Genomic DNA, 21239 nt, shown 5'->3' on the forward strand with positions numbered 1-21239 from the left:
CTTTTCGTGCATTTGAGAAAATTGTCAGATTGCTTCTGATTATCCATCAATTTATTCTCCTATCAAGTCAAAAGCCGATAGCAATGGGAAAAGATCTATCCAGAGACTAGCTGTACTTTAGATGGGAAAGAAGGCAAACATCAAGATCTGTAGATTTTTCAGTTCATTAAATAATAGTGTGAAGGGAAGGAAAGAAGAGACAAATGATAGAGACTTCTTGGCATATGTAGGCTGGGTGGCAGGGAGGCTTTTACCTAGAATTTCTTGCTGAGAAAGTACGTTTCGAGCAATGATGGGAGAGCCACATACATATATGGACGAAATGGATCACTTTAATCGCCGGAAGCACTTTCAGCAAGGAAGTGCATGAAGACACATGCTTTTCTGGTATCACTGCCACTGATTGTTCCTTTTTTGTACTTTTATATTCATTCTCATCTGCCAGACCTACTAACAGGCTCAATACTTGGGCAGGACTTTAGGTTTTAACTGTTGTACATAAAGGTGTATTATTTCACTCAGAAAAGATTGAAATAGGATGAAATTGAGTAAGAGATTTTTAAAAATCATAACTTTTGAAATGAACATACTGTATTTCCCATATAGAAAACATTCTTTTCACAACCTTCTTGTCCCTCTCTTTGTTCTTAATTTCTCTAAGAAAGAGCTAGAAAAAAGATACCTAAGCATTAGGACACTAAGTTTTAAAAAGGAGAATATTGTCCTGTGTATTAGTTTGGCTATTTCCTCTTTAAGAGTGTAATGCCTACAGCTATTGGAATTTGTGTTCTGCCCTTTGGTCACCTGGAATATTTTGTTTATGTCTTTGAACTTTCTCTGCTCCAAATTTTAGAATTGCTTCCTCCCAACCACTGTATATGAGAAGTATTCCATAAAATTCTGAGTGGTCTGGTTTTGCCTCTGCTACTATTTTAACGGTTTGGGGGCACATCAAAATCCTTTGGGGTCTCAGAATCCTTATCTGTAAAACAGAGAGGCTAGATCATGCTCTCAAAAGTCCTTGAAACAGTAAAAACAATATGATTCCACTGTTTTTGCATTTACTGAGAATCACATATATGGCAAATCTATTGTACATGAACACAAGGATATTTATATTTGTACAAATGATAGCTCACGCTTCCCCAAACAGGTGCCCATACAAAATCTTGCGACTAAAGTGTGAATGATTATAAATTATGCCATAATGTGTTTTCTAAAATCTCATACAAGAGAGAGCCAGTTAACTGGTACATTTATTAGTTGAATTTGAAACCAGTAAAGGTAGATACAGGGGTCTTTTAAAAATCCATTTGTGATGACAATTAAAAATGTTATAATATAATTAAAATCAAAGGTATAAGCAACATTAAGTTTACTATTTAGTTTTTGCGTTTTCTCTTTAGGTTATTCATACCATCAGTGCCACTGATAAAGATGATTTTGCAAATGGACCAAGGTTTAACTTCTTTCTTGATGAACGCCTGTCTATAAACCCAAACTTCACTTTGAAGGACAATGAAGGTGAACACGAATTACATATACTTTTTAATCTATGTGATATCTGCTTTGACTTAATATGGAATAGGCCTGAGCAGTTTTGTTTTATTCTTACATACGCATGAACAGCTTGCAAATCAGCATTCGAAGTCAGTTTGATGTTAATGTGTTATGATCTGTGAATAGCTTGTATTTAAAATTGAGCCATATGTACAAATAACTTTCATTGAGTTTATTCAGAAGCATCCCTTTAAACAAGAAATGTACATGTAATATGCTCTTGGGCAAATTTTAAGAGAAATCTTAGCTGACAAACATGTTTATGAGAGCTGCTTGCAATTGCTAGGAGGTAGAAAAATTTTAAATTAGGAAAAATGAAAAATATGTCCTAGGGACAGTTAGGAAAGGAAATGCAATGTTTGAACTCATTTTGCATTAGCAAGGCTATCAAGATGTGGTGTACAAATTATATTTCCTCTTGTTATTATGAATATTTTTCAAAATATGAGTAGAAAATATGCATAATTGCAGAATATTTTGTAAATTTTGAATTACGTTTGTTTAAACTTCTGTATCGTGTGGGGAAAGAAAGAATACCATAATTTAGTACCTAGGGAAGATTGGCCATGATTTAGATTCCCTGTTCGGTAGATTCCTCAAGGTCTTGTAAAAATCAATCTTCCATATGTAAAGGAAACATTAAGTCATTCAATGTGTGCAGTGTTCTGATTTGTATCAACTCTCTTCTTCCCAAAAACTATCTTTGATCATGTTTATCTGAATATGCTATTATTTGGAGTTTAACACCTACCTCAAAATCATATGAAAGAAACAATAGTGCATCCATTTAAGAGTAAACATTTAATTTCCTCTCTATATATGTCAGGGAGAAGCATTTTCAAACACCAGAAGAAAAAAAAAAATGCTATCACTTAATGTCAACTCACTAAAACATTATTTTCAGCATTCCTAATTCCTTCTTTAATTCATAACAAGAATACCAAACTGTACATGTGGCCATAACAAGGTTTATGTGAAAATACAAAGCTTCATTTTCTCTCATATTAACTAACCTATAGTCAGCTCTACGTACAAAAACAAATATTTGTGCATGTTCATATCTGATAAGTTGTTTTAGTTGACTGTTGCACATTTATTTGCATTTGAACATCCCATTCTACAATCCCAAATATGTTTAATGTATTTATGTTAAATATATTAAAAAACTATTACTATTTCCCATATTTCAAATAATTGCAAAATTTGGAGAGCATTCAACTTTCTGCCTTAGTAGATTAAAATAATACTTAGATATTTATATTTCGGTTGTTTGTTTTTACATTCTAATAAGTATTTAATTTTTGTTTATTAAGTAATTTTCTTTGATGACATAATGAAAATTTGACTTGGATTTAGAGAGGACCTTTCAAGTTATTTAATCCACGTAAGAATAACTCCAAAAATATTTTTTAAAAAAGAGACTTTTAGTGTTTTTGAAACCCACTCAGTGACTAAAAGTCCTTCATACAAAAATATTATATCTGGAATTTGTGAATTCAATGACTGAATACATTCAAAAGGACTTAATTCAGTCATTTGACTCATCAGTCAAATAAGAACTCATTTTCAGGAATTCCTGTCAAATTTATGCACACTCTTAAAAGGATTTATGATCCTGATGTAAATATTTTAATTTGATTTAAACATACACACAAATGCTTAAACTGGCTATACCATGTCAAATATGTGAGGCCTATGGACATTTGTGTGGGGGTAAATATATTTTAATCTATTAGTAAGACATTTTTTGTGCTGGGAATTGATAAAATTATAAATGACACAGGAAAATTTCTTTTAGATAGGTAAAACAGCAATTTCTAGAAAAAAATCAGGTGCATAGCTGAAACCATGAATTTATGCAAGCTGATTTGATTATGCTCGATAAGCCAAGCCACCTAACCTTTCCGAGCCTCAGTTTTTACACCCATAAATTATGTTTTAAAATATCTACTCTGGACCAGTAGTAGAATTTATGATACTATATGTAAAGATGGCCTTTTCTCTAAACACGAGGCAGCTATGGATAATAATATGTAAAGATGAAATTAAAAATGGAATAGCTGTGCCAAAATGAATACTCTCATACATATGTACACTTACGAGTGCATAAATATTTCTCTGGACAACAAAGCAGCACAAAAATGCAAAGGAGTGAATATTAGCAATCTAGGCCTGCTGAATCCTGGTAGCTTCAGCATTTATATGCCCCCAGAACATACAAAATAAATCTAAAAGGAGCAAAGACAATAAAAATTAGTGTGCGTGTGTGTGTGCGCGCGCACACACGCATGCATGCACTCCTACTTGCACACTCCCTGCTTACACAAGAGTGTATCTGCAGGGAACTGTAGGTGGCTGACCCAGCCTCTGAGCCAGGATGAGTGAGCAGGAAGCCATTGGTTTGGTAGAATCTCCAAAACTGCTAAATGGTAAAGACTGAAAAGAAGGAAAAAGAGATTTTCAAGATAAGAGAGAAATGTATACATTATTGTTTACTCTAAGCCTACAGATCAGCACCTTAAAAGATAGACAATGTAGGGGCGCCTGGGTGGCTTAGTCGGTTAAGCGTCCGACTTTCGCTTAGGTCATGATCTTGCGGTTCGTGGGTTCGAGCCCCGCGTCGGGCTCTGTGCTGACTGCCGGCTCAGAACCCGGGGCCTATTTCAGAGTCTGTGTCTCCCTCTCTCTCTGACCCTCCCCTGCTCACGCTGTCTCTCTCTCTCCTAGAAATAAATAAAACATTTTTTAAAAATTTAAAAAAAAAAAGGTAGCAATGAAATAAAAAAGTCAGAAAATGAATTACTCTGAATAATACAAAACACTTAAATGATAAGAAAGATAATAGAAGTATGTTTGGGATTCTCAAAATTAAAATAATAATAATATTTTTTATAAAAAGACCAAGGGATTAAGTGAAATGAGACAATGTAATAAAACAGTCTGTATGAAAATAATTTACAAATCCCTATCGAATTAATTAATTAATTAAATCCTTATCAAATCCTTATTTTTGCACCTATAGAAAATAATATAGAGCTATCTGAGAAACATATAGTAATTCAGTTTTATACATGTAATATTATGGAAACATATATCTAAAGCTAAAATTTAATTATATATGTATGTATAGTGCGTGAATGCACATTATATACATAAAATGATAGTTATTGAATATATAGAAAATATACAGATCTATATATAGAAATATAGATACTTAGTTATATATACAACTATATATATGTAAAATATATTCTTAAGTTTAAAATGTATTTACAAAGACATATATATGTATATAAACACATATAATATATATACACATACACATGGACACAGATATATACAGAGAACAATACAAATTACTAGGCTCCATTACCTCTAGACTGGGGACAAAGAAAGTTTAACAAGTCAAATGTAAAATTCAATAAAGAAAAAGTAAAATTCATTAATTCAATCAAATCAGCTCAAATAGATCAAAACTTTAAAAATGGGCAGGAACAGTGAGCAGATATGGAGTATAGTGTGCCTAGAAGAATTAAGAAGAAATTATAGCATTCAGCAATATAAATAGGTAAAATTACCTGACAGTATTTCACACTGAAAATAGATGGGCTCTTTCAATGAACATAAACACCATAGCCAAGCACAAAATTAAATCCATATTTAGATATGGTTGCTTAAAACTGGTAAAACCTCTAAGAGAAAAATCTTTACATGATGAAAGAGAAAATGCAGAATAATTAAAAATCAATGATAATTCGATTTAAAGTTGATTCCTGGTTTAAAAATGTTTCAAAGCTGGAAGAAGTTGATAAAAGTCATGTGCTGAAAAGAATTTGCTATTATCAATAACCTTCCCTAGATTTAGTTAAAAATGATAAGCTATCTTGAATCAAGGTGGACCCCTTATTTATGATTTTTTCCAATTAATAAAAATAAGATGTTTACCTTTAGCTACTGACATTATGGCAAATATTGTATTAATCTTTGCCTTCAGAATCTCTGTGGAATTTTATAGCCAAGAAAAAAATCTGTTAATTCATTCTTTATTTCATATGTTAAAGCTTGAAGAGTAAAGGCTAAATTAAGAGAATAAAAATCTGTAATTTCCAAAGCAAGGAATGATTTTCAGAAAGTTAAATAATAAAGCTTATTTTATCTGTGGAGCAGAAGTCCAGAAAGGAAAATAAAAGATGCAAAGTAAAAGGATAGAAAATGAAAGAAAGAGATATAAGTTCAAACATGTTGTAGTCATAATCAGATGGAATATCATTTTTAATCAAAGCTATATAAAAACATGCTGCTTAGAAGAGATGTACCAAATTCAAAATAAGATAGGAAATTTGGTACAAAAAGTTCAATATATTTACGTATTGCTTCAAAAGAAACAACTATTGCTGAAAAACGAAACCCATGACAAATTTGGTGTCTAAATTAAAAGACATTTATTCAGCTCACATATCTAAGAAGGAGCAACTTCTGATAGATTCATCTAAGCAATTCTAATGATCTCAGGATACCTCCAGTCACTACAACTCATAGGCATTGTCCAAAATATTCTCAATTCAAAGAGCAAAAAAAATGAGAACAATAATAACTAGAAACAAAACACAAGATTATCCTTGCTAACAGAAGATGAAGCTGTCTATATGAAAATGTAAGAAAATCTACAGAAATACCTTACATAATAATGGGACTTTTTTTTTGAATACTAGTAAATGTCCCAAGTGGATAGATTTCTTACATTTAAGAAAAATACCGGGGCACCTGGGTGGCTCAAGTTTATTCTATATAAAGAGCAATGTTACTTAGAAAATAAAAATGCAACCACAAAGTAATATATTTACCAAATTAGTGAGCCAGAGCACTCAAATCTTCATATTAATCTATAAAGTAAATCTAACGTTAATGACAAACTGAATACTGATCTGTTAATAAAATGCAAATGGTAAAGGATTAAGAAGAGCAAGAATGTATTGAAAAAGATGAAGGAGGTATATAAAGCAGAAACAGAAAATGAGAGGACATATCCTAACAGACATTAAGACATTATAAAGATGAATGTAGTGAGTGTAAACCGAGACACTTGGCTTTTTTTTTTTTTTTTTTTTTTTTTTTTTTTTTTTTTGTATTGCAAGTGCCTGGCTTAAGCTTTGATTGCCAAGACATCCACTTCAAAGAGGCCTCCACTTCAAAGAGGCCTCCACTTCAAAGAGGACGATCTTGAACAAATACCTTGCCAGCCACAGGACTACATGGAGATCCAGGCTCCCTCCTCTGCCCGAGAGACTCTTTGTTTTAGAGACCTTGATTGATTTTGATAACTGACCATTTGGGCCTTTTCCTCTCTGTCTCTCTTTCTGTGCTTTGAATTCCCACTCTTATGTTTTAAATTCATCAATAAAGAGTGAGTCCTCAAAAGCCTAGGACCCACCCTTGACCTCAATACCAGTAGAACGTTAGGCCCGCCCACATTCTCTTTCTCTCTACCCTCCACCTCTCTGTGTGACCCCAGATATGCCACATGATTTCCAGGACATGTAAGTAATAAACAGTTTTTTTTTCCAAAGTTTCCTAATTGTTATTGCTGAAGAGTGTCTTATAATAAAAATCACAAAGGCTAATCCAATCACAAAATTAGTTATTGATAAGCTGAGACTAGCATAAAATGATGAAGTACTCTTTAAATATGGCAGTAGTAGAGAAATAAAGAGAGGAAGAGAACAAATTCAGGATACTGAATAAAATAATTAGATATCTAAATCTATATGTAAGCATATGACCTTGGCAGAAGGCAAAGTTAGCATATTTTAACCATTGTGGAAAGGGTAATACAAAAGGTACATAGAAAAGGATCAACTAGTTATCTAGATTCTCTAGAATCTCCCAAATGCATGAAATTATATATACATAATATATATTTTAAAGAATTACCTTTATAAGCAAATTTTAAGAATTCTAGAAGAAAATCAAATGAACTAATTTTATATAAACGGGGTAGAAGAAGATTTTATAGAAAAGATACAAATATCACATTCATTTCATATTGACAAATGTGATAACATTAAAATTATTTATGCATCAAATAATTTCTAAACAAATTTTAAACCAGGTTATACCTTCAGGTAAGATATAGCCAATATTTATAAATGAGTAAGGATTAGTATCGTGAATTTATTTAAAAATCCCACAAAACAAAGAAGTATTCCAACAGACTAACAGACTAGTTAAAGGATACACACAAGTAATTAACAGAAGAGGAATACAAAATAACAAATAAACATATGAACACATGTTCAAAACTATTAATAATCTCACACATAAGAATAAGAAGACAGTAACATAATCGTCACACGCATCCCATTAGGCAAAAATAAAAACAAAATCTGGGGAGGTCATTAGTATGAAAACCAAGTAGTATTAAAGATGTATAATAAGAGCCTTTACACCTTGATGTTGAGATTACACCTTAATTACATGCTAACCAGTAATTCTTGACCCAATTTCATGGATACTGGGAGTAGGCTCCATATTCCTGGGTCAGGGATAAATGCTTTGTTTCTGATCACATTGGAAGCAGAATGAATTCCATGTTTTCTCTGAGTCTCCTAACACCAAAGTCTCCAAAGAGTGACATAGAATGACCCAGGAGCATGGTATGCACAGTGGGTTTGCTTTAGAGCAGAGGAATCTTAAGTCAGGGAATCTCAACGTTCTATAATGGCTTGCAAAAAAATTAGATTGGACTTTGCCCCAGAGCTTGTTCTTGTATTTATTATGTGAGCTGATAAACAAACCTGCCTTGTGTTCTGGAGGGAGACACTCTCTAAGTGTCTAAGGCTGTTCTGAATGAGAGTTCACGCTGTATGCTGTGATATGAGTAATGAAATCCTTTGTGTCTGACCCAGGAGACTTGTATCTTCTGGCAGCATTCGTAAAATCGTAATAGACTAACCCATTAGCATATGAGTCTGATAAAATCTCAGTCCCTCTTGAAACCTGGATTAATTCCTATGAAAAACAATTGTTATTATAACTTATTATATGTTATACTAAGCTTATTCCAAAGGCAGGTACCTTAACCATGTTTATACCAGCATTCATATAAACTCACTAAATTGCTCATAGCAACTAAAATCTTTTTCCTCCATTTATGTCCTGATAGAATTCTCCTAATTATCATTGAGATCTGCTTACTAAATAATTATATTTAAAACATTGTTTCATGTTTTCCCAGATCTACAGCATCTTCGTTAGCTCTTTTTTTTTTTTTTTTTTTGCCATATGTCTTATCCCTCATTAATTTGGAATTTTCTAATTTATCTGAACATTGGAGAACAAATGTCTTTTTGCATGTTCCATCCTATTTATGTAAGAATTTCTTTATTTGGTGCCTATAGTTTAGTATTTGCTGTGACATATTCTATGAGTATATTGGTAGAAAACACCAACATATAGCTAATATTCTGTTCAAAGAAGCAAGAGTCCTATCAAAACTCTCCTTCTTGCAAAGAAAGCATAGCCCAAATACTGACTGCTTTGATTGATAGCATTTTTTTCTTTTTTTTAATGTTTACTTATTTTTGAGAGAGTACATGTCGGGCAGGAGCAGAGAGAGGGGGGTCAGAGGATCCAAGATGGGCTCTGCACTGATAGCAGTGAGCCTGATGTGGGGCTCAAACTCACAAATCATGAGATCATGACCTGACTTCCAGTCAGATACTCAACTGACTGAGCTACCCAGATGCCCCTCTTCCCTCTTTTTATAAAGATATAAATCTCTAGTGACATTACCTATCTTTTCTTTTTCCCTCTATTTCTTAAACATATTAATCTTAATGATTTTATGATCATTGTCAACTAACTCTAATATCTCAATAAGATGACAGGTTTTTGTTTTTCATCAGAAAATTTGACAGATAGTTTCTGGGACACATGGCCTTGTTTCTTGACATGTCTAGTAATTGTTTTGTTAGATGTCACATTTAGTGTGTAGACCTAAGAGGGTCTCACATGACATTATTCACTATTTTCTATTCACCATTTTCTCTGCCAAACAATGATAGAGGGGGATTATTATCTTCATCCAATCAGTGTTGAATTAAGTCAAGGCTGATTTGTAGTTTTGTTCAGATTCAGTCTCTGACCCATTTCTAGGATATGGCCCTCTAGGACTTACAACCACTAGCTTGTTTGGGTGGGCCACCTCCCTGGTCCCTAACTTTAACTATTTATTGTCTGTTCAATACAAAAAAGGGGAAAACAAACAAACAAACAAACAAACCAAAAACCTCTTCTTTGTATTCTAGGACTTTTTCACTGTGTGTTTTAGACCTCTACCAAACTTTCAATTTAACTTCCAATTTAAACTTTTAATTTAACAAATGTCTTTACAGAAAGTCAGCCATGTATTTAAGGCCCCTCAATTTTCAATTTGACTGTAGGCCCAGGAGACTTCTGAAAGTTCTAGTTTCTCTGTTCCCAGGTTGAAATTCCACCCTCCCATTACTTAGTAGTACAAGCAAATGGATTGTAATTGGTAGCACCCTCTTCAGGCATTTCCTCTCTCTGGAATCTTACCCCTTTAGGTATCTTGCTTCCGTAGTTCTTGAACACCATTAAACAGATATTTTCTTGAAATGTTCAGGCTTGGGGCACCTGGGTGGCTCAGTCAGTTAAGTGTCCAACTTTGGCTCAGGTCATGATCTCGTGGTTCGTGGATTCGAGCCCGTGTCGGGCTCTTTGCTGATGGCTAGCTCAGAGCCTGGAGCCCGTTTCAGATTCTGTGTCTCCCTTTCTCTCTGGCCCTCCCCTGCTCATGCTGTCTCTCTCTCAGAAATAAATAAAACATTAAAAAATTTAAAAAAAAAGAAATGTTCAGACTTTTCTCTAAGTTAACTAAGTTATCACTAAGCATATTTATCAGTCAAAAATTATTTTACCTAGACCTCCATTTTATAAAACAAGAGGTGTTTGGCAAGAGTTCTGTTAAATAGGTGAGATATAAAGTGGGTTAGAAGAAAGGATGCTCTTTAGTAATACCTAATTATCATAGAGATGCTGGCTCCTAGACATTTACCGATATTCCACAGGTATTCCTTAAAATTTAATTAAAATTGATTCAGAACACCATCCTATGTGCAGAGCCAAGCCAAGATCCTTTTAAAAATTTCTGTTAAGTTGGACTGGGTAACAACATTATCACTCTGTGCCAGGTACCACTTCCACTGATTTTTCATATTTTTCTGGCTTTTGTTTTCCCTCTTACTCTTCCATTTGCACTGCATCCCTTCTCCCCAAGTACCATGTACTCAAAGCACACACTAGTACCAAAAGTATGGGTGAACCGGGTATAGTGAAAAAAGAGTCTTGCTTAGCAGATATCTGAAAGGAATAACAGATCAAAGAAACTCCAGCCTAAAAACAGATTTTGGGCTCATTCGTCTAAATATTTGCTAGGATAACAATATACAGTTAAATAAACTTGGTCTGTGGATGTATCCTAAAAGTCACCTCCAAAGCAGAGTGGCATTGAGATTCACAAGAAAGTATATAAATACTGTTCTGGATCCACTCACTACTCCTTACTGGGTTGGAGAAACCACTGGGAATTGGAGCTCAAAGAACGTTCCTAAGTGGAAAATCACAGGACATTGCAAGAGTCAAGTAGGATGAAAGAGAGACAGTTAGCATATGTTGGGAAACACTTAATATTAGAAAGAGAAAACCGTACTTAAATACCTAAAAAAGACTTTTTTGAGTAGATACATGATAACATTGCCAATTTAAAATTTCTGGTAAAGTGATAAAACTCAAATAGACCCCGCTTAAAACTGAATTAGTGATCAGAAAGATGGAAAAAGAAGGAACATTGCCCAAGAGACACTGCTTTCTTTACATTCTCACAAGGGAGTTGAGAGGTGGCGTCAGCATCCTTGGATGCCTCCGGCTCTTTTGAATCTTATGGACTTTCGCTACCTCTCCTGATTTCTATCATCTATCAAGCTTCAGTCACTTCCGTCTTTTCCCCAAAGTCTTGAGAACCCTGACTCCATCTATAGTCATAAACATAACTGGAAAAATGTAATGCATTTAAGAGCATATTGGCCAGCACTTCAGCCACCTAACACCCAATAACCAACAGTCATTAGCTAGAACAAATCCATTTTTTAAATAACAAATGGTTATATGATAACCAGTACTTCCCTAAACACTTGTCCCAGGGCAGGCTCTCTCCCATTTAGACTATAAAATCCAGGAATATAAGAAATTTTGTCTGACTTATTTAACTGCTATATTTCTCACTCCAACCATGGTGCCTGCCACAGAGGAAACTTTAAGAAACTATCTGTTATCTGTTAAAATAAATAAGAAGGAAAAACAAAGAAGAACATTTTAGAGTTAGACTCTGGAAATAGATTGCTTCTATTTGAAACCTGGTTTATCTGCTAATTATTTGTGAGACTACCATCAAGTCCTAGTTCTTAGTGTGTCTCAGTTTCCTCTTTTGTAAAATGGAGATATGGACACAATTGTTACTATTTCATTCTTATGAAGAGAGATTAAAATACATAAATAATTTGAAATCCCAAAAAAAAAAGAAAAAAAAATTTGAAATCCCATGCAAAGCGCTACGTGTCTTAAGGGGCACAACTGAAGGTAACTAAGAAGTAAATACATAGATGGAAAAATAATATGGAGATACTCTGAATAAATACTCTGAATAAAGAAATATTTGAGTTTGAGATGGAGAGAATATATAATAATCCCAGAGAAATTCCCTAACTTGACAAAGAAATAATTTTACCGATTTCCAATAAGCTTAAATGATAAAGATAATAATAAGTGGTGCTGAAGTACTTGTTTGCAAAATAACAAGCTAATAGTCAATGGATCTTTTTTAGTAACACTTGAAAAAAAGTACTACAATCAAATAATCCTATTCCTGTTAGGATATCATTCATGTGACAATCAGGGAAGAGTATTTTAAAATACTCTTCAGTATTTAATATAATTAATGTAATATTCAATACAAAATCTATCAATTATAAAATTCCATTGATAAAATTATTGGAGCTATAGTAGCCAAATGAAAATAAGAAAAGAATAAGTATCTGAAAAGGTAAAGTCAAAGAATTTAATGAACAATATATGTTAAACATCAGACAAAAATAATGATCTAAGTGTAGAGTTTAATCACATGTGTTAGCATTAAAGATACTATAGAAAATAAGCATCTTTCTTGGGGCAGTTGACTACCTCAGTGAGTTATGAAACTGACTGTTGATTCGGCTCAGGACATGATCTCACAGTAGTGAGATCGAGCCCCACATTGGGGTCCATGCTGAACTTGGAGCCTGCTGAAGACTTCTCTACCCTTCTCCCTTTGCCACTCCTCCATGCACGCTCTCTCTCTCTTGCTCTCTCTCTCTCTCTCTCTCTGTCTCACTTTCTCTCTCTCAAAAAAGGAAAAAATTTTTTATTGTTTATTTATTTATTTTTGAGAGAGAGAGAGCATGAGCATGGGGGAGGCACAGAAAGGGAGAAAGAATCCCAAGAAGGCTCCACTCTGTAAGTGCAGAGCCCACTTCAGGACTGGAACTCAGAATCCACAAGGTCATGACCTGAGACCAAATCAAATTGGACACTTAAGGGACTGAGCCACCCAGGCACCCTAGACTAAATATCCGTCTTAAGACATGTTTATGAAATGGACTTTGGATATTTTCAGTAAAAATATACTCATTTATTGTATCTAATTAAAAAATGAAGAAAAGCACCCGAAACACACACACACAGACACACAGAGCTTTATTTCCTGGCTTAACATTTACACTGGCTGCCCAGCATTCTACAGGAGACTCACACTATGTTACTACTCACCACCATTCTTCCTCTCTCATCTTAGAATTTATTTTCTCTAAAAGAAATCTGTAGTCAGCTCTTAAATTAACACTGTTTCTCGCCTACCACTTAATCTGTAAGGTTGTGTTGTCTCTGCTATAAGGCAGTGATCTAAGCTGCCAGAATGCTGAGAATTAAAGCACAGAGCCCTTTCTTTCAGGGGACTTCTGGTCTAGTTGGGGAAAAGAAGATGTTATGAAATGTTACTTGCAACTGAAGGCAGTGACACTTCAATTTCTTTAGAGAGTCCACTAAAAATTGTACTGAAACGTGATTCGATTTTAAAGGATACAATCTTCCTCCAGGTAGAATGAATCTGAGAATACTTTTCAATTAGACTGAGAAGCAAGACAGCAAAGAGATGACAGAATACGACACCATTTAGAAGAAACTAGCCAGGGAAATGTGGTAAGGCAGAGACACCGGCAATTTACTCACTATTGAGAGCACACTAAGTATTAAGTACCACGTTATCTATGTTCTTTCCCTTAAAAAAATATCCCGCCATTAATCCTTTTTTTGTCCTAGGACCAAATTGTAGTGAATAGAAAATTTGGTGCTTAACCAAATCTTTAATATTTATCTGGAAAATGATGACCCTTACCTATAAGAATACTGAAGACTTTGATTTGGAAAGTAACCAAGTATAGAATTTCTATTATTTTTTTCTTTTTACAACATATACAGCAAAATATATATTGTAAATATGTTTGTTTGATATATGACCTTATTTATCATTAACTGACATGTCACTAATAATAGAATTTTATTTAAAATTTATAAAAAAACATTTCAGAAGATATTTTTAAGTCACAAGCATTTTCAAATTACATTAGTCTAAAACAAAACAAAAAAAAAAAAAAACCATGAAATGCTTCCTGATTATATATGTTTTCCTATAATTACCTTCTCTTGAAATTGTAATAGATAAACTTCATTTTAACCTTGAAAACTCCATTGTTTAATTCCAACTTCTTAAGCAAATTTCTATAGCTAATGCACTATAGTCATGTCACCAAGTCCTTCAGTATAAGCTTATACCAGGGTTCTATACACATGATAGTTGTATTTATTCATTTTGTAAAAAAAGTGTACTCTAATACCCAAATACAAAATTATCATTAGTCTACCAGGTAAGATTGTTCCACTTCATAATCTTTATTCCGCTTTCTTCAGGGACTAGGTTTTTTATGATGCAAGGAGATTTGCCAGCCTAATTCCTAGGCTTAATTCTAATTGTCAAGTGCATTTGTAAGTCTTACAGATTTTACTAGGGGAAGCAATCATTTATAACTAGGTGTATACTTGCATCTCTGTTTACAGGGTTCCAAATCACATTTAATAAGCCTTTCAAATTTGAAAACCTTTATCATAATTTTGTTGATAATTTGCTATCTACTCATAGTTGTCTCTTGGTTTTATTCTTCAGATATGTGTTTTCCATTTTGGTAGACACTCCCATTCTTTAAAAATGAATGAGTCCAGATACCACATTTTTAAATGAATGAACTGCCCTGAAAATTACCATTTTAATCCCATTAAACAGAAGATTCTGTCGACTATCATATTCACTTTGTTGCAGCCTTTTGAAGATTTTGGATTTTCCTTGTTTATATGACCTTTAATTGTTTCTTGGGAATATTCATTTATACTTCTGAAAATGAAGATCCTATCATTTGTAAGTTGTCTTATGATTTTTAGCAAAATACTTATGGAAATGCTGGAAAATGCTGTTTTTCCTTGTGACTATTCGGGTTTGGTAAAAGAGCATCTGAGTTTATATTGAGTTTAAGATAAAGACTATTTTCAAATATGATGATTTTTTAAAGTTTATTCTTTTATTTTGAAAGAGAGAGATTGGCAGGCAGTGAGAAAGGAAGAGAGAGAGTCCCAAACAGGCTCCATGCTGTCAGCATTCAGAGCCCCACAAAAGGCTTGATCTCATGAACCATGAGATTATAACCAGAGCCAAAATCAAGAGTTAGACACAGACCACTGAGCCACCCAGTGCCCATCAAACTTGACTATGTTAAAAAGCTTTTAAAGTGGTGTCATTTAGGGCCTTTTCTTTCAGATTTCACAGCCCATTGGTTTGAAACATGTTGGAAGCCATGAGAGACTTGATGCATATTGTGTACTTCTTTCGCACTGTCAGATTTGTAGTAGTCAATATTCCCAGAGTTTATTTTTGTCCTTCAAATGAGAACTCGCAGCTGGTGTTGTAATGTGCTTAATTTCTCTGCAGAGTCTAACCATTTAAAATTCTGTTTTTAACCACAGGGCTTCAAGAGACCATTTAGCCATTTCTCCCAGTTCCTAAATAAAATAACAGACACATAATCCAAACCGAGAATATGGTTGTGAATGATGCCTCAAATATCCTCTAGTGGATGTGGTAGCAGCTGGGCCCTGTTGAGTCACTTACCTGCAGTCTCTGGTGAGGCTGACACACGCTATTTGGGTTCTATTAGGGATCTCCCTTCCCTCGCAATCAAATCTTAGTCCTCCTTACTAGCATGTAGGTGGTCACACCTGATAACATCACACTGTCCTTGATGGGAAGGAAGATAGAGACTTAGAGCTTGACTAGGAAGAAGGCAAAGGGTTCATATGCCAATCTTGACCCTAAAATCAGAAAGCATGACTTGCAAATGCAGTGACCTATTTTAGTGGCCGTTTTGCTCTAGATGGGAAAATATTATTCTGTTCTCTTCTTAGTTATTTTAATCTCTGTTGATTTTCTTTTTACTATTATATATTTTTCCTAATGTATTTGCCAGACCCTACCTCCTCTCACCTTTTTATACCCCCACTCACAGAGACAGCAAAGGACAGCTCCATTCTACGCTACTGTAAGCAAAAGTATAAAAGCAGACAAAGTAAAATGTGCCTAATGTTTGCCATTCCATTCCACTTTCCTGTATGTTTTCCTTTGGTGAAACTGTAGGTTATTCTCTGCCTTAATCCCTTCCTGGCTCAGAGGGACATAATGCTCTAGGAATCACCTCCTCCACCCTCTGCTCTCAGGCAGGGGAAGCATTAAAACAACTTAATAAATAGGATTATGTGTTCACTTTTTCAAACTAAGGATTTATCCTCACAATTTCCTTTCATTGTTTACAAATTTTTTTACCCCAAATGTAATATCTTCTACTTTGATTCATCCGTTCCCACTAAAAATAATATTATTCATTAAAGGTATGTGATAAATAATTAGTAAAGGGTTTCTCTTAAAGTTCTTACATTTGTCTTTTTTTTAATAAACTACCTTTATCTCTCCTTCTACAATTATATTATTGTGATATCTTTATGAATTATTATGAATTTGGGTTTGGATTTCTACTTTAAAAGTTTCTGTTTTTTTATCACCTTCTCCACTGTTAGTAACACTCATGCTAATTCATCTGTGTTATTCATGAGCAAATTTGCTGATATTCTTCAAGATTCATATTTTTGCTTCATATGTATTTATATTCTTTTTTAAGTCTCTAATACATAGTCTTGTACGTAGAGACAGACATAATTAGTGGCAAAGAGGAACTGAACACTTTCAACTGTGGTTTTAAATGTTCATCATAAATTGTAGCTTCTTTTTGGGAAAGACATTTTCCTGCTGTGAATGTAAGATTAAGGCTCAAAGGAAAATGGTAAAAAAAAAAAAAAAAAAAAAAAAAAAACCTCAGAATAGCTACTGCCTGGTGTCTGATAAAGAATTGATATTAATAAATTGATTGTTAGCCTCCTTTAAGAGCATAGTCTAAGTTTCTCCACGTACTTGGTGGGGCCAGTTAAGATACTTATAACTATTTTACTAACATAGTTTTGTAACGATTCTGAAAGCAGAAGCCTTAGACAGTGGATGGTTGTATTTATCTGGGATTTAAAGATTATCAAGGAGTGTGGCAGATGGTCAAAGGGTTGACATTCCAGGGTACAAATAAGAACATAATGACATATTGGATCATACATTCGTTGTTTGGCAGAAAAGCAAGCAAAGCGAGGAGGATGTTTACAAACTTAAATGAACAGGCAGAATCAGGCATCTGAGAATTGATATTAGGGCAATTCTAGGGTAAAAGAAGGGGGAAGTCAGGAAGCAGGAGAGAAGCAATAAGCATTTAATAGAGAGCATGAGCAGATAATGCTGCTGAAGTGTTACAGGATATGTAAGTTCATTTTCCTTTTAATGTCTTAATACATGTCAACATAATAAAGAAACAGCAGCAGAAGACAAGTTCCTGCTGAGTGTAGTTCAAATCATTATTTATCAAGTACCTATTATGTGAGAGGAGCTGTACAGGAAAGCAAAAGAGCATTGTTTCATGCATGGGCTCTGATAATAGTTAAATTATGAGTACATCATATTGCTGCCGGAATCAGGAAAAAAATGAAAACAATATGAAGTCATGCATATTTATCTGTCTGGTAAAATTAAGTTTCTATTTCCTAGCTTTCTCTTCAGACAGATTTAAAAAAAAAATTTTAAGTTTAGTTCAATTAGAGATTCATATCTGGGGATCATAAATACTTGTGCTGTTCTGATGGATTTAGAAATATTATTTTAATGATCTGCTGGCTGTGATTAAGATAAAGCCTATCTTTATACCTGTATTATCAAACAAAGAATCCTGTCAAATGGCAGGGAGTGTATGGATGTCCAATAATCAAAATTGTGAAGAACACATAGTTTTAATACTTACCAAGATATAAGGAAATTTTGGACTTTAATATAGGATCTGTTTTGCCTCAGAGGGGGTATTTAAAAAGCATCCCTTATTTCAACTTAAGCTGTATTACAACTCATACAAGTAGCACAGAGATTGGAATCTTTCAAGGTCTTTCAAAATACTGATCAAAAAAAGAATAGGACACATGCTATTAGTTCAAGAAAATTCCGTCTGAATTCTAGAAGCAGTATGCAACTTGCATTATACTATCATATTCTGTAGGCTTCTGTCCCTGTAGTAGCATAGAGGATGCAAGTGTACCTATCAATTCACAAAACATTTTATTGTAAATATTTTGTTGTGGATTATCAGCCAGGTATAAAGTCCCTGGAGTTATTACAGCTCCAAAGTGAATTTTTTTCTTATTACGATTGCTTTTCCCAGTCATCACATGCTATTTTTAAACTGTCTACATGAGTTAGATATTACATATCTGTAGAGCAGTCTCCCTACTTCCTCTCATATGGGTCATAGTCATTTAAGAAAAAGAAATAGGGGGCACCTGGGTGGCTCAGTCAGTTAAGTGTCTGACTTTGGCTCAGGTCATGATCTCACGTTCGTGGGTTCGAGCCCCACGTCGGGCTCTGTGCTGACAGCCAGCTCAGAGCCTGGAGCCTGTTTCGGATTCTGTATCTCCCTCCCTCTCTGACCCTCCCCTGCTCATGCTGTCTCTCTCCCTCTCTCAGAAATAAAAAAAACATTATTTTTTTAAAAAAAGAAAAGTAAATAGAACATATATCAAAATATAGAATGCTTTGACATCTGTGTTGAAAAAATAAAACACATTTAAGGCTATTTCCAAATTACATTGAAGATAGAGTTGCTGGGAATATCAGGGATATATTGATTATATGCCAAAAAACATTAATGACTAAGAGAGTCTCCCTATGTTCTGGCCGTTTTTTCTGAGACCCTTTGGTCACCACCTAAATCTATATCCGATATGTAGAATTTTCACACTTTTGCTTCAAAAACTCTTTATGTAACATATTTTTCAATTTTATTTTACCATCCCAAAGTCTCTCAATACACCCCTTTTGGGTTAAAATAGAACTTTTAAGGTGGTATACCGGAAAGTATGCACAGAATTTCAGTGCAGTCTTCTCACTAAAGAGAGGCATAGATATTCCATACCTTTACTGAATGATTCCAATACTGTTTGGTTTATCTGAACGTCCTATGTCCTTATTCCTGCATTCAGAGATACATATTATAAAATAAAAGCTGTTACTCCAGATCTCTCATATGATATTTTTACTCATCTAATATGCATCTTTATTCACATTGTTTTAGCTGAAGTTCTTTCTGCTAGCTGTCCAATATGTTCTAGAATACTAGCCAAGTATATATTTCTTGGCTTCCAAGAGTTCTATGAGCATCTATCTCCATTCAAACTATGGAGAATTAGAATTAAGGACCAACCTTGGGTAAACATTGTAGAGACTGTCCTTTATATGCCATTGATAATTAGCACTTTTCATGTCCCTTCCTGTTATGGTTGACCTGTATTAAGCTTGTATATTTTTATCCACTTGGAAGTGAAGATTTTCTATATTACTTGGTTTATTTTTTTAATTATACTTTAAGTTTAGAAATTTGTTGTTGCTCTTGAAACCTAATCTTGCAGTTTCAACAACACAAAATTTGTTCACTGTATTAAAGTACATTTGTGTGTATATATGTGTGTGTGTGTATGTTTATGTATGTATACATACATATATATATATATATATATATATATATATCTTACCTCTTTCCTTTTAGTTCAGAGTTTTCTTGTTCAAGTTCAGTGAGCCTTCAGCCAAGTAAATTTTTTTGCAGTTCCAGTTAGGTACACAATATCCCTTTTCAGGAGCTCATTATTCTGCTCTACTAAGTCTTTCTAGGTCGGAAGCTCTTTGCTTCCTGAATTCTCTTTTCTTTCAAAAGTCAAACCTTCAACTGGAAAAAAAAGAAAGAAAGAACAGTTTTACATCTCTATGTCTGAGTGTTTTCTATTTAAGAACTTAAGGTGTACTAGAAACATTTTCTGTCTTTCTCCTTGTTTCTGATCATGTTTCTGATTGCATTTCCGGTAATTATTCTGAAAGAGAGTATGCTTCCAGATTAAGAATGTAACATGTAGACTAGATCAGAGCCATAAAAGGGGGCCCACACCTACCATTCATGTTATATCATTCCACACGTTACTAACCATGTTTATTGCAATCAGGGACCAGGACCTTACATCTCTTCTTCAGAGGCCAGCAGTGAGATTCTCAAACATATTTGTGCCTGTGAACACTTAGTTCATACCTTTTCCATAGACTAAGGAGCTGTAAATATAGGCAAGTTTATAATAACCATGAAGCAGCGTTCTACATCTGAGGGATGTGCTGCCTCAAAGCTCAGGTCTCTGGGAAAGGGCTCATGGCTTTTGTAATTATACAATACACATGATCCAATTTTGGCTCTTTTTCTTTCTCATTCTCAACTTGCTTCAGAATAGACAATCGATACATTTTTTCCCTTTTCTACTGGGTAAGAAAATATTTTGTAATTTGTCATTAGATTATGTATGCTCTTAACAAACCTCTAAGCATATGTTTATGTGTACATATATGATCATATGTGCATATGACTATAAAAACGTATATGATGCATGTGTTGATTACTTTATTACATTGAATATTTGAAAAGTGTTATCTTTCTATGGCATTAATTTGGCAGTGTAAAGTCAAGAAAATATAACTGTAGGGTATTTTATCATATCTGTCTTAAACATGCTCATTGGTAATAGAATTTCAATTTTCAGAATTTAAAAAACATTGATAAGATAAAAGAATCCCTAAATGTAATTGTCTAATGATTCACTTACTTTTTAGTGAAAAGTAATTTAACTCATAGGTGTATTTGCAGGTTAGGTTCTCTGGAAGCTCTGACATGGAGTTTCAAGGGCAGGTTGTTTACTGGAATGTGCCCTTGGGATCAACATCTGTGGGCAGTGGAAGGAAACAGGTTGAGCAGAGTGAGAAATTGGACTGCTGTGCAAATTTAATGCCTCACAGTCAA

General features: G+C 34.0%; 1 protein-coding gene across 3 annotated transcripts in view; it reads left to right on the forward strand.

Annotated features, from left to right (window-relative positions):
* CDH18 (cadherin 18) overlaps positions 1-21239 on the forward strand; it is a 603216-nt gene that overhangs the window by 569635 nt on the left and 12342 nt on the right. For all 3 annotated transcript variants that reach the window (XM_039219788.1, XM_039219789.1, XM_039219790.1), the window contains exon 10: positions 1407-1524. In XM_039219788.1, coding sequence (XP_039075719.1) covers positions 1407-1524 — 118 coding nt within the window. The remainder of the gene's footprint in view (positions 1-1406; positions 1525-21239) is intronic.

Source organism: Hyaena hyaena, unplaced genomic scaffold, assembly GCF_003009895.1.
Source record: "Hyaena hyaena isolate Hyena2069 unplaced genomic scaffold, ASM300989v1 scaffold_843, whole genome shotgun sequence".
Lineage (NCBI taxonomy): Eukaryota > Metazoa > Chordata > Mammalia > Carnivora > Hyaenidae > Hyaena > Hyaena hyaena.